This window comes from Neovison vison, chromosome 13 (genome assembly GCF_020171115.1).
Source record: "Neovison vison isolate M4711 chromosome 13, ASM_NN_V1, whole genome shotgun sequence".
NCBI classification, from domain to species: Eukaryota; Metazoa; Chordata; class Mammalia; order Carnivora; family Mustelidae; genus Neogale; species Neogale vison.
In genome coordinates, this window is record NC_058103.1 from 108,395,238 (window position 1) to 108,410,303 (window position 15,066).

At 44.1% G+C, this 15,066-nt stretch overlaps 1 protein-coding gene across 3 annotated transcripts in view; it reads right to left on the bottom strand.

The window, feature by feature from the left end:
• Positions 1–9,663: 9,663 nt before the first annotated feature.
• The window catches only part of LOC122894293 (myocardial zonula adherens protein), an 89,355-nt gene continuing 83,952 nt past the window's right edge, over positions 9,664–15,066 (bottom strand). For 2 of the 3 annotated variants that reach the window (XM_044231910.1, XM_044231909.1), the window contains exon 13: positions 9,664–10,607. In XM_044231910.1, coding sequence (XP_044087845.1) covers positions 10,511–10,607 — 97 coding nt within the window. In that variant the 3' untranslated portion in view covers positions 9,664–10,510. The remainder of the gene's footprint in view (positions 10,608–15,066) is intronic. The other variant, XM_044231911.1, reaches the window with a different exon arrangement.

Below are 15,066 nucleotides of genomic sequence, written 5' to 3' on the forward strand. Positions count from 1 at the left end.
TCTGGATACTTCTCCCTCTTCCCAGCATTGCCTTCATCGCCTCTCTCCACCTCCTTGAGTGAACTGCTCTAACAGTTCCTAAAAGGTATCCTATCCTGGCCTTATCTGTCCTTTTCCTTCTAAGTGCCGTTGTATAGTTTTCTTCCTTTAAAAAAAATAAAAAAATAAAATTTTTTTTTCTTCCTTCACTTGCGATACTGAGGAGGGAAACACCAATATCAGTGTAGCAAAAACTCGAAGTGTTCATTCCCTACTTGTTGGGCCTCTCAGCTCCCGGAGATGGTCCCGCCACCGCGCTGGCATCACTGCACAGTGTAGGTGGGGAGCACTGCAGGGGCACACACAGAAGCATGCCCAGTCTCTCTGCCTAGAATTGTCAGTGGTATATGGTCACAGTGACAGTGGTGGGTGATGAAAGCGTAGAGGAAAAATGTAGCCCAACTCCTGTCAGATGGAATCTGGGCAGCAAAATGATGGTTAGTAGGAGGTGAGTCCCACAAGAAAATGGAAAGGAGAGGATAGGCAGATATTTGAAGCAGACAAAGTCACTGGGAACAAGGATCACCAAAAAAGAAACTTTTATTACTTTTATGTGTTGGTTGCCTAGGTTATGGTGCTCAGATATTTGGACAAACATTCTTCTAGATGTTTCGGTGAAGGTGTTTTTTGGCGGAGATGAATGTTCACATCGGTGGGCTTTGAGTAAAACCAATTGCCCCCCATAATGTGCGTGGGTCTCATCCAATCAGATGAAGCCCTTCGTAGAATAAAGACTGACCTCCCCTGAGCAAAAAGGCATTCTGCCAGCAGACAGCCTTCAGACTTGAACTGCGCTAGTGGTTTTTCTCTGCCTCTCCAGCCTCTTGCCTACCTGCAGGGATAGGCATGCGAACCAAATCTCTGAGATTCATTTTAAGGAATTGGCTCCCATGATTATCTACACACATGTGCTACTGTATCTGTCTCTCTGACGAACCCTGAATGATACAGAGCCAATAACATTACTCTGTTAGGAAAATCAAGGGTCCCTCAGGACTTCAGAGGGAGAGGGCTGACGGAGGAGAGGGAGGGCTGGCCTTTGCTGTGCTGCTTGCTGTGTCCTGGGCATGTGAGGGAGACATGGGAACCAAGAGTCATAACCACGGTTGAAGCAATTTCTTTCCTTTCCCTTTCCTTTCCCTTTCCTTTCCCTTTCCTTTCCCTTTCCTTTCCCTTTCCTTTCCGTTTTCTTTCAGCATTCATTTGGGAATGGAACATGCTGAACTTTCAAACAAACCATAGTGACTGTAGCTAATGAAATTAATAAAGAACGGTAAACCTTGGACTTCATGGTACAATAACGGCTGACATCTGTGTACCGTTTACCAAACCTGCTCCTCCAGGCAGTCCCCACCTGCTTTCTCTGAGGAGCAGAGAGCCGTGGAGACTAGCCCCACTTTACAGAGGGAGACACGAGTGCTAGGACTTCCTGCCACTCGTCCTGTGACTTTGTCTGTCCGTCCCTTGGCACAGAGCTTTCCAGTCAGCTTTCCAGGAGCCTGGCCAGTCAGGGGAGAGAAATGAAGAAGGCACCAGGGAAGTGGAATCAGGCATGAGAAGAGCAGAGCGGAAAAAGGAAAGGAAGGGAATCAGTAAAGAGGGAGACAGAGCAGTGGGAGGGGCCGTAGGGATCAAGTTTCTCTGCACAGAAATCAGAAACAGAAAGCTTCATCGGGAGCCTTATGCTGAGAAATAACCTGATAAATTCTTCATTTCCCTTCTAGCTCTAAAATTCTATACTGCAAAATGTCACATATCCCCTCTTTGTATTTTACTGTGATCCCACTGCAACAAAAGGTTTTCCTCAGCTACCCAAGGGCTTAGGCTGTAAAATGCATGTACTCCGCACTAAAAGTAAATTCTTGCATTAGTTATCCAAACTGTTTGAAATGAGGAACCAAATTTTCAACTCCTATCTCCCTCTTTATCAGCAAATAGTAATTTAAAGCCATTTACTGGGGCTGTGGTTACCAGGGAACAGACTGTGGCCTATTAAAATTAATCCTGACAGAAGATCCTTGCTGCTTTCTCCAAGCACATTCAGGCCATTGGTTTATGAACAGGATGAACAGACGGCCCATCCCAGAGGGCTTGAGGGAGGAAGCACGTTAAAATGGACGCCTGCATCTTTGTTTGCTCAGCTGCTTGGAAAAACTAAGACTGAGGGAAATGGGATTAATCAAGGGGGCAGTTGCCCATGGAAAAAAAATAGGAAGACTCTGGTGAGAAAAATCCCAGCCAAATAAGGTTCAAGTTGAAGGGAAAGAATTCTTTTCTCTTCAGACTTTCACATGGTTGAGTGTTATTTGGTGACAAATCTCCCATTTCTGGCCACCACGGTGTTTTATGATCTTTGTGATAGTGTGGGAAGAGATATTTTAGGGGGAAAATAATTAAATGTTTGATTCTCAAACATTTCATGTAATTTTACCTTTAATTAACAAACATAATGAAGATTATTGGTTAGTGATTGTGATTGAATAACATCTTTCTGTGATTTTTTTTTCCATGTGCACAAACTCACGAACCAGAAAAAAAATAGTCTTGTAAGATCACATGTACTGCTCTGTGGCACAGACTGTGGGCACAGCAGAGACCCCTCCTCTTAGTTTAGGAGAAAGAATCTTGTCAGAATCAAGACAAATTCTTGATTTAAAATATCTTCCCCTACCCTTGACTCATTTCACTTCCCTTTGACACATTGACTGAAATTCCAGCAATAAGATTACTGCTTAACAAGGATTTTCCTTTGAGATCATGGATAGGCCACAACCTATTTTGATCACAACCTATCAGCCATTTACACATGAGTATGAATTGGTTCCAAACCACTCTCTGACAAAAGGCTAGTTGAGGTGATAGCCTACACTAAAAGAGTGGAATTTGATAGGAGGACAAGAGGGGAATTTGAGAGAATTTTGAACAATCGGAGAGGAAGAATAGACCACAGAGAGTATTACAACAGGGTTTACATAGCAGGAAGACCCCAGAGGACCGCCTATCCAGGATTTGGAAAAAGTGGAGATCAGGCAAAAAAGGAGAATGTCAAAACCAAAATTCTCTTAGAATTGGCTCATATTCCATGCTGGAGGGCACACCTCCTGTATGTACATGGACTTTGTCCCACGTGTGTGGGAGTACATGGTATACCAAAAGATGACTATAAAATAACTTCATTAAGAAATACACTCAGATATGTTTATACTTGTGCTCAGGGAATATGTTATCCTATATCAGAAAGTAGAAGAGTAAGAAGGTAGTTTGCAAAGTCACAAAAGAGTGAGATGGTATAATTTCAAGTGCTTCAGGGGAGGGAGTTCAGAGTTGTGCCTTCCACGGAGGGGAAGAAGAACCAGGTCCCTACTACAATGTCAGCACACCATATATCTCACTCTTTGGAGTCTCATGTCTGTCAGAGGCTCTGAAATAAAGTGGTGGCCGGCAGGAGGATGGAGTTAGAGAAAGCTGAGTGTGCCTTTCCTCTCATGAGGCCTCGCCAGAATCATGTGTCTGATCACCTTTAATGTTCTGTCTTGCACGGAAAGGAACACAGCTCTGAAAAGCTTCAACTACAGGAAGAAGGGGGGAGGTCCAAGGGACACCCATGGAATACATAGGAGAATGATTCAGAAGAAGAAAAAGTCCTTGATTTTTCTTCCTAAAAATTTGGAGGAGAAGATCTAGGACAGTGAAGGTGATCCAGATCCAAGAACTGAAGGGGCGGTTGTCAATCCCCAACTGTGTTTTTGTGGCGAGGGGGTTTACGTACCATTAACTTTGTGGCCAGTCCGTGAATTTCTCTGGGTCTCCGTTTTCTTGTTTTAAATGACGGTATTGAACCAGACAAACTCCAAGATGCCTTTCAACACTTAAATTATATGATTCTAGGATGATTAATGTTATGATACATTCTTTGGAAACATCTGCATCTATTTAAGCTCATAAATGTTGAAGAAATATTTGGTATGCAGTAAACCAGGAAGCAGGTAGCTCCCTTTAAATAAATACTCATCCAACATTGATGACGTTTCAGGTTTTATCAACCCCTTGCTGTACTCCCATACTTGCCCATATCTTCTGGACTGGATAGTGTCTTCCATCACCTAGAATTCTTGAGCTTAATTTAATTTTTATATCTAGTGGTTGACAGCTCTGAGTAATTTAAGATTGTTTATGAGGTTTAAAAAAAACCCCTGAAGTTGTCAAAATAGTAGAAGACAAGCAAACTGTAATGAATGATGTGGGAGGAACATCATTTCAAGCAGACTAGAGGAAAAGTGCTTTAAAAAGTACAAGTGTTGTTTTTTTTTTTAATAATGCATAGGAAAAAAATTAGATAATATAAATAAAGGATTGCAAATTGTGGGTCTGTGGCCACATCCAATCTACAAATGGATTTTTTTTTTTTTTTAAGAATTGAGTTTCTCAGAATCATGAATTTGAGTGACTTTAAGATGGTGTGTACTTATCATCTGGGTAAACATTCTCCCAACCAGACTATACCAGACCTTTGCACCTCTGTGCAGACCCTGGGCACCAGGGCATTTGAACTTTGGGTGTGTCATGCAAGTATAAATGAAAAATTTTGCCCAACATTTTTTTTCTGAGAGGCTACAATTCTAAGGAAACATCCTAGGTCACTAGTACAAAATACATACTTGTAACAGGAAAAGGTTCTTTACCTCCAAATGTCAGTTTTCCTAAGGTCTTCTAAGTTTTACAGATCCCCACAAACACGGTGCCTGGATGGCTCAGTTAGGCATCTGACTCTTGATTTCAGCTCAGGTCATGATCTTAGGATCCCAGGATGGAGCCCCTTGTGGGGATCTGTGCTCAGTGGAGAATCTGCTGGAGATTCTTTCCCTCTGCCCCTTCTACATACTTTCTCTCAAATAAATAAAATCTTAAAACAAGAATCCCCACAGATGATTCTCAAATAATTTATAGAATTAATGTTCCCTTAGATTATAAATTTCATTGTGATTACAGTTTTTTTTTTCTTCTAGAATTCAGTGTAAAAGGCAAATTTTAACTAAAAAAGACCCTTTTCTGGGAGGAAACCAGTTGCTTTGCTTTATAGTCAAACTAAAAAGTGCTATAGTCAAAGGTTATAATTCTGTTATTTTGAACATTTTCTAAAGAATTATTTGTATGCATCTCAAAGTCATTTTTTACAAAGCTTGATATAACATTTTTCTCTATTAAAAACTTTAAAAAGTCAAAGAAAATGATGAATTTTTATGATCTCCGTGGAAACATCTTTATGACTTTTTTTTTTTTTCTATTTTCAATTCCATTTTACGGATTTGGAGACAAAAAAAAAGGTTAACTTGAGACAGCCCTAATTTTCTTCCCCAGCTCCCCAAAAATGTTTAAATAAATTCGTGGGTACCATAAAGATATTTTATTTTAGGGTTGGGCCACAAAGTGACCAGTTAAGTTTTTCAGGCTGAATGTGTTTTGTTTAGGAGGTGGCAAGTTAAGAGGAAAGAAGAGAATTAAAATATTTGCAAGATGTCATTAATCTCCAGCAAGAGCCTAGAGTTGTTTTTTTTTCCCTCTTCATTTCAGAACTAATCCAGCTTTCTGTTATTTGGCTCAGAAAAGTCTTAAATCTGTAACAAGAGAGTAACTTCCTGTTCTCAAGAGTATGGCTGCCAAAGAAAACATTTACAAGAAAAGTCCCAGGGCCAAAAAATTGCCTACTAATTATATCTTAACCCCCTCCCACCCCTAATTCAGGAAGGTGAATGCTGTAAATGCTCTATGTTAAAACTCCGAAGTATGTGTTGAAAAATTAAGAGAAAACCCCTAAGAACTGTTTGCTATTTATTTATATTTTATTGCATTCAAATTACATGAGTTTTATGGCCCTTGGGCACAAATTAATGTTTCTTAGAATATTTTGTTCAGAATTCCACAAAGATTATACTATACCTTTATCAAAATACATTCTGGAAATTTTTACCTGGTACCTTCCCAGCTGGAGAAGGGAGAAGCAGCCCCGACGTTCAGGATCTGATCTAGTAACTCTCAGCTAGGCTCAGCTAGGCTCCAAGTTGACCTGACACTCAGCAGTGAGAGGTTTTTTGTTTGTTTCTTTGCTTGTTTTTTGTTGTTGTTTTGTTTTGTTTTGTTTCGAGGTTTATTTGAGAGATCATGCAAGTGGGGGTTGGAGCGGACGGAGAGTGGGAGAGAGAATCTTAAGCAGGCTCCCTCAGCACGGGACCCAATCCTAGGACCCATGAGATCAAGACATGAGCCTTAACCAACAGTCAGACACTTAACTGAGCCACCCGGGTGCCCCACTGAGCAGTGAGCTCTTGGTGTTCTCCTTGATGATCTGTCTATTCTGTGCAATGCCAGTCGAAATCCCAGAGCCTTTGGTAGACATGGATGGACTGTAAAACTCATACGGAAATGCAAAGGACCTAGAACAGCCAAAACAACTTTGAAAAAGAAGAACAAAGTCCTAGAGCCTATGCCATGTGACTTCAAGCCATATTAGAATAAAATGGGCAAATAGATCAGTATATCAAAGTAGCGAGTACAGAAATAGACCCAATGCATCTATAGCCAGTTGATTTTCAACAGTGGTACTAAAGCAATTCAGGGGAAAATGGGTAGTCTTTTCAACAATGGTGCTAAAACAATTTACACTCTACACCATGTATTAGTAATCTAATCCTGTCCCCAAATTTAATGGCTAGTCTCCCTCTGGTCTTTTTGCCCCTGGCCTCTCTTTCCAGAAACATATCTCTAGTCTCCCTTTGGGGCTTTCCCTTCTCTGACCAATTCAAATGAGTTGTCCTCAAATTCGAATATGAGGAAAAAGTTTATTTACTTTTATTACAGTTTATTGAATCTGTTTATCCATTTTCCCCCCATATCCCTTCTGCACAGTCCCACTCACTGAGATTGAGTTTCTAGTCTGTGTCCAATAAGAAATCCTTAAATTTGCAAATATTCCTGATGCAACAACACCACCTTCCCAGTAATTATAGTGATAATGGCAGGTATCAATTGTGGGCATGTCTCTGGCGCAGTGCTGGAAAATTTTTCGAGGGTCTTTCATGTGAGCTGCACAGCCAGCCTATGAGGGGGATGTAATTCCATTTTTAGGCAAAACTGCTTATGGGAGCCCTGAGCCTGAAACAGCCTGACCAAATGGGTATTGTGACTTAGTGGCAGACCTGAGACCAACTCCAAGCTTCCCTCCTGTGTTCTGGAATCAGGCCCACGTGGTTTCAGGCAATTTACATCTCTCTTTGAGTTCCATTTTCCTAGTCTGCAAAATAGCACTAGTAGGGCGCCTGGGTGGCTCAGTGGGTTGAGCCACTGCCTTCGGCTCAGGTCATGATCTCAGGGTCCCGGGATCGAGTCCCGCATCGGGCTCTCTGCTCAGCAGGGGCCTGCTTCCCTTCCCCTCTCTCTGCCTGCCTCTCTGCCTACTGTGATCTCTCTCTGTCAAATAAATAAATAAATAAAAATCTTTAAAAAAAAAAAATAGCACTAGTAACCACAGAGAATGAGTGGTTGCAGAGATTTAGTGGATATATGCTGGGCCTAGCTTAGTAGCTCTTGGTCTCCTGTATTAACCCGGCCAGGGCTCTTTCTGGAAGACTTTCGATTTGTAGATTTCTTCATGATTATCGAGGTTTGCAATGAATCCCCTCCTTGATGGGAAATTACCCCCAAAGAGCTTGCATCACAGGAGAGACAGGAAGTGGACGTGATGATCAGTTATTAGATGTAATAGGACAAGAGAAGGCTCGGAAAAAAGCCCCCTGGGATTCAAAGACAGTTAGAGATCAGGAGGAAACAGACTGGGAACGATTTTAGAGAGGGAGGGTCTCGAGGTGCATATACCTGTCTCCCCCCCCCCCCCCCAAATCTGGCAGGTGGCACCTGACATGTGCTGATTGAACTGAACTGGGCATCTGAGTCTGGATATCAAGAAGAGTACTGTGGTCTGATGTGGTCTCAGCCAAGACAGGAAGGAATCCTGCCCTTCCTGCCACGTGCCCCCACCTCACCCCCTGCCCTTGGGGGACCACCCTGGAGCTCCTGGAGCAGGAAGATAGCATTTGTTGGAGAGGAAGAGGGTTCCCAGGGTAGACTCCCCGTCCGCTCAGGGGCCAGCCTTGGTTGGTGCACCCTCTAGAGGGAGGAGGGCAGGTCTATCACGCAACTCCAAGCACTTCTTAAATGTGCCTCTTGCTGGCCAGTCCTGAAATCTCCGCTCTGGGGCAGGTCCCACCCAGATGCAAACTCAGTCGCATGACCTGAATTTTTTGTTTCCATGGCTGGCTCTTGCCTCTGACTAAGCAGCAGGCTTTCTCTGATTCCAGGATCCTGAGGGAAAGCCCCACTCCCTTGCAGCCCAGGCCTGTTTCCTGTTTGCTGCCCATGCTCTCTCTGGGCCCTGGGGACGCCTACAGGGCCTGCAGCTCACACCTGCACAGTCCCTCAGCTCCGGGATCCAAAGGCAATATCCTGAAGGAACTTTTTTCACTGCCTGTTTGGGGGACGGGTCTGCCTAAAGCAAGCAACTTTATACACTCCTTCATTTCTCATTCCCAGTGTTGGCAAAGGGGTCAGGAAACCCCATTCTCATCCTGTTGTAAGAATTTACGTGGACACAGATTTCAACAGGCCCAACTGGACCATATGCACCAAAAGACTTAAGTTTGCATGATTTTTGACCCGACCTAATGATTCCTCTTCTAGGAATTTATCCTGAGAGAGTAATGAGGCAAGTGTACAAAGGTGTGTGTACAAGATGGTTCATCAGAGGACTGCTTAAAAAAAGTAAAGATAACTTCCCAAATCCCAACATGGTTGGGTAGGTCGAGTAAATCATAGTACATCAATAATATGGAATCCAGGTAACTGCAAGAAATGGTGGCCTGGATCTATATATCCATACCTGTATAGAATGATCATAATACAGTAAGTGAAAAAAGGTCACAAAGTATGTCATGAGAATAGCATTTATTAACTGCTTACTGGGTACTAAGCACTATTCGAGAACTTCGTGGATAGTAACTCATTTAATCTTCCCACCAACTCCAGCTAGGAAAGAACGATCATGTACCCCACCTAACAGGAACTCGAAGAGGTTCTATAACTCGCCCAAAGCTCACACTAGTGACTGAGCTCAGTCTCCAGAAGCCATGTTCCTAAATATCATGATTTTGCCTTTCAATACAGTGCCATATGTGTTTTAAATACAAAACAAGATAAATAGTATGTGCATGTGTTTTAAGAAAGCCAAGAAGGATTGAAATGAAAACATTGATAGAGGCATTATTATTAGGATGTTATTATTATTATTTTTTTAATTTAGGACAAAACCTTGCATACAAAACTATTTCTCACTTCAGGAAGATAAAATTACTATGTAATAATTAGAGTTAACTAGACAACTTCCAGGGTTTACACACACACACACACACACACACACACACCCCACCCCCAACCCCCCCATCTTAAGGTTTATAAATACCTCTATGGACTGTACTGAAAGAAAGATCACTGTACCCTGACTTCAACACTCCCGAGCCCCATTCTGTTCTCTACCCTTGCTACTTGGTCATGGATGAAATCCAGAGACAATGTAGGTAGAACAAAATATATGGCATTTATTTAAACATATGTAATGTAGGTTATATCAGAGTAGAACATGCATGAACAAATTATTTAAAAAAAACAATTGATACTGAAAACATTCAATGATTACCTTTTCACATAATAGTCTTAACATACAAAAAAATTCTTTCAGTTAAAGTGAGAAAGGGAAGAAAAAATCACAGGTGAAATAAATACACTGATTTCAGTGAGCCCCATGAAGGCATAAGGCACAAATTAAACCAAGGATTAGCACATGAGAACGAGGCACTTGTGCCTGCAGGAGGCCAGTCTCCACCCGTGGCTCCCACAGCCCCACACAGATCCTGGGGACCAAGAGGAGTGAGCACCCTTCCCTGGCAGGGTCAGGTATCCCCAGGTGCCCCTATGCCTATGGACAGGCTTCTTGGCACCAGAGAAACATCACTTCTAATACTTTTATGGGTGAATAAAACCTTCATGCTGTAACAAATGATCCTGGTGTGAATAACATGAAATTTCAAATTAATGCCCTTTTTCCTCCCAACCGAAGGCTAGCGAACCAGAAAATAAATTGTGAAGGAATTCTCCTGACAGAATTTCAGTGTCTACTTGGAAAGCTAATGATGGCCCTGTAAAGCATGGTTGGGTATTTGAAATATGACCTTGTAAGCTCTCTCTCCTGGCCGCCCCCCCTTCTACCTCACTTTTTCTTCATGTTTTAGAAGTAGATCAGAACCTCAACAGTCTCCTTTCTGGCTGAAACTTGGATAGGAGGAAGCAGAAGCCTCCCTTCCCAGACCTCCAGCCGCACGGTTCTAGGGCTTTTGTCCATCCGTACAAAGTGTGTGTCTCCACGTGCCTAAGTCAGTGTCTTCTTCGTGGTTAACTCCAAGACCCGTGTGTACGGAGTGTAGTTCCTGGAAGGTATCGAGATTTCACGAGTCCTACCTGTTGGGCTGAGAAATGAGAAAAGGCCAGTCAGGAAGATGGAACAAAACGGTCCATACTCTTCATTGTAAGACAACTCCAGGAAGGTTTTGCCAGCGCTGTACCCTATAGTTTTATAAACTGATAGTTGAATTTTCTATTTAAGTATTAGAAGAGGGGCCTTTATTTTTAGCAACTTTGTAAGATTTATTTGAGAGCAAGAGAAAGAGAGCAGAGCTGAAGGAGGGGTAGAGAGAGGGAGACAGAGAATCTGAGGCTCCCTGAGCCGAAATCAAGAATGAGACACGTAACCAACTAAGCCACCGAAGCAACCCTTCAGCAACTTTCAAAGGTTATGCTAGGCATCAATAATTCAGGGGAAAAAAAACCCATGTATTTAAGGAACTCCTAATTTAGTGGGAAACAGATGTACAGAAATAACTAATGTGTTAGGTGCTCTAAGAGACACGTGATGAGCTCTGCTGGATAGTCTCCATTTGCCCGTTCCGATTACTCTCCCCTGTCTCCACCTCTGTGCCTTTGGGAAACTGATCAGTTTCAGTGGTCAGCATCAATGGACTCCCTTACCCCTTAGCTTCCGGTTGATTCTGACCAGTTGGGAACTGGTAGCAGGGGATGAGAGACTGGAAGGACAGAGCGGTCAGGACCTGTGTTCCCTCCCGGCCAGGCTGCAGCTTGGTAATTGGCGGCGTTCCCCTAGCAAAGGTCGCAGCTTGCAGCTGTCCCCATTGTCTGTCCTCCTGGCTTCCTCCCCCTGCCTCTTCAGGCCCAGGCTGGTAACCACTTCCGCTGTGCTAGCCCCAGAGTGTGCCACTGCCCCTTGTTCTCTTCGGTCTTCCTGGCCTGTCAGGACCGTGAGCAATACAAGAATTGACATATCATGGGCACATTGAGGGCAGAACGAGTTAGCAGCACTTAGGAGGGCATCTGGAAATGTGCACAGAGAGGGGAATCTTGCAGGGTGCCTAGGCGTGCCTCAAGTGGTCAAGGAGGAGATGGGAATTCAGGCAGAAGGGATAGGGTGTGCAAGGGCAGAACGTGAGCACAGGGACTGTGGCTGTGGAAAGGAGACACGTTTGGCAGAACTGGAGCGAAGAGTTCGTGGTGGAAAGTGACAGAAGACGAGGCCCGGTGGAGAAGGGCTCTGTGTGCCCCGCTAAGGAGTTTAGAAGGGGACACAGAGCCACTAAATATTTGGAAGGAGAGGCAGGATATGCTCATCTTTTTATTCGAGCAAGATTCCTCAGCTTCACTGAGGAAGGACTGCAGAGGGCTTAGTCTGGAGGCAGAATGTTAGGGTTTTTTTTGTTTTTTGGGGTTTTTTTTTTTTTGCTATTTAGAACATGGAAGACAAATCGTGAGAACTTGAATTCTAATTGTAGCACTGGAGGTCAAGTAGCAAGGAAAGGGTAAGGAGATACTGGGGAAGTAGAATTAACCAGGATTTGGTGGCTGAGATGGAGAAAATCTTCCATTTCTTTTTCCTCCTGGACTCATAACTACCTTTCCCAGCATCCTTTGCAATTTGATGGGCCATGTGCCTAAAAGGACGGAAATGATGTATATGAAACTGGAAGAGAGAATTTCCTCTTCCAGGTTTAACTCATAAAATCCTCTTACATCATCCTCCCTGCCCAGTCTCTTCCCTTTTGTGCAGAAGATAGAGTGGGGGGTCCTAGAGGACTCCAAAGCCCAGGCAGGGTGAGCAGCTGGAAGAATCCGGGCTCAGAATGACTGCAGTGAGGCCCAGGTCAACCAGCCTTGCTCTGTAACAGGAGAAATCAGTCTTGATGTTGCCAAGCTGAGGTCTGTGGGCTTTTGTTACAGCAGCTACATTCCTTCTCCCCATAATGCCATGGCGGGTATGAGATAGGAGTCCGCTCCCTTCCCTGAACAGCCTGTGCGTAGCCTGTCATTCCCAAAGCGATGTGGATTCTGCCTCCTTAACTGTTTTGTCATGTCTTCTCTATTCCATCAGCCACTGCCCTGGTTCAGGCTCTCAGAATCTCTCTCTGAGTCCTGGAGTAGTGTTCTCAATGGTCTTCCTCCTCAAACCCTCTACCCAGTTTGCGGTCTGAGATCTTTCTCATGAGCGAAGCAGTAATACCGTTCTTAAAACTTTTCCAAGTCTCCCCATTGCTTCCAGGATGAAGTCTAACCTCCCGTGCAGAGTCTTAGAGGTCCTCTGCCATCTCCTGTCGTATCTGCTGCCTGGCCTTGCTAAGAAACACAATTGTCACCATAGCCACACTGCCATTCTCATGCCGTCCCCTCTGTCTTGACTGTTTCCCTAATCCAATGGATCTGATGAATCTCTGCCTGCATTTCGAGACTTAAACCAAACATCACCTCCTGTATGACAATTTTCCAGATTCCCTACTCCAGGGATCGAAATGATCTTTCCTTTCTTTTTGTGCTTTTTGTCCATTTCCTTGAGCGGTGGTGCTCAAATTTTCTGCTTCCACGAGGTCCACTTTTGCTAAACTTTCCTAGCCATTAACATTTCCCACTACGCTGCGGTGATTTTTCAACCGTAGGTGGCTTATAGCTGCTTCATGGTGTGTATTAGAAGCTTGGGGGAAATTCGAAACTTCACATGTCTCTCCCCAAGAGATTCAATATGTCTTTTCCATACCCTCCAAACTACCCTCCCCACATAGACCTTGAAAAGGACTGTCATATAGGCTTTTTTTTTTTTAATATTTTATTTGAGCGAGAGAAAGCATGCGCGTGTGCAAGAGAGAACGTGAGAGAGAGGATGAGCTGGGGGAGAGGGAGAAGCAGGCACCCCACTAAGCAGGGAGCCCAATGCTACGATGTATGGGGAGGCTTGATCCCAGGACCCTGGGATCATAACCTGAGCCAAAGGTAGGTCCTTAACCGACTGAGCCACCCAAGGCCCCTAGATTTCTGATGCACCGCTGGAAGCACCCCATTGTCCCCCTCTGGTCTGCACATCCTCTACTAGTCTTAGTTTCCTGAAGGCTGAAAACCACACCCATCTTCGTGACTCCAGCAGCTCCCTCAGGCCAGGCACAGAGCTATCACGAAATGTACGGATGTTGAAGGAAACCAGAGGACAAGGGATTTCCAGGAGTGAGTGGTTAGAGTGTCACCCGCCACAGAGGCGCCCACAAGATCTGGGAATTCAGGGGTCCCCAGCGACCTGACTGGTCAGGTTAGTGGAGTGCTGGGGCAGAAGCCAGATGGTGACTTTGCCAACCACTATGAAAATTCCACATAGCAGAACTGGTCTCTGGTGATAATATTCTAAAAGCCTGTAAAAGGCAGAAATATTCACAAAGGTGAGTTTTCTGGGTTTCCAAAAGAGGCTCGGATATCCCAGCCTTTCAAAAAGCAGTGAGGTATTTTATTGGGTTGATGACCAGGGAACAACAGGATTTCAAAGAACACAAATGATTGGAACCACAACTGAAATTCAACCACTTTCTTTAACAAATTTAAGCTATTGGTAACCTGTTAGTCCAGAAAGAGGCAGGTCCCCTGGGGGAAACAACAGCAGAGTCAGCAAATTAGTGACAAAAACTACTTTGTGTTCTGGTTTCTACAACAGAAGTATGAACATGTTGGCACTTTAAAGCACTTACTATGTGCCCGGCACTTATGACCACAGGGAACATTTTTCATTACATCACACCCATTAAGACATAATTTCTGAGCTTGCTGGGGACCAAGTGTCACTAAGGGGCAAGGAGAAAAAATTTCTTTTTCTTTCTTGTTTTTCATCTTTCTCTTTGAAGGAAGGCTAGCGGGCTGGAAATTGCTCTCAGTGGCTTTCACTAACATGTATCAAACCTTTAAATCAAACGCTTGTGTCTTTTCTTTAAAAAATAGCTATTTAAAAGCCTCTGAAATCACAGTGAATGCCTTCTCCCCCCCTTCCCTCCCTCCTTGCTCTGCTGTAAGATCTCTGCATTCTAGAAACGTATGGAATGCAAGGGTTGGATGAAGAGGGGAAGGAGTTGAGGAGAAACTGGAGGCAGAAGGTGTTCTTCAGTTGACTAGACCTAGAGAGCCCAGGTCTCCAGCAGGCTGGTGACAGTGGGACTGAAGGGAGGAGACAGACAGCCCTGTATGGGCACTGAGGCTGTCCTGGGGGCACCGGTGTCTGGAGTGAACCAACCTCAGGGACCTGGGAAGGTGGTGGCAGCATTAACGGAAATAGGAAAATGCACCCATCCTGCTGGGCGCTTTATGCCTGTGTCCTATCTCACCAGCCCAGCAGCCTCCCGAGGGAATCACTGTCAGAATCTTCTAGTTCTGGCTGAGAAACTGAGAAAAAGCTGTAGATATTCGCAAGAGGCAGATCCTCCAACACAGGTTTATGGAACATCCAGAAAGTGCCAAGCTAGTCCTGTACGGGCACTGGCCTGAGAGCCCAGGGTCCCTGTCCACTGGAGTCCAGAGTTGGCACACATGGGGAAGCGGTGGCAGTGTGGGGAGGAG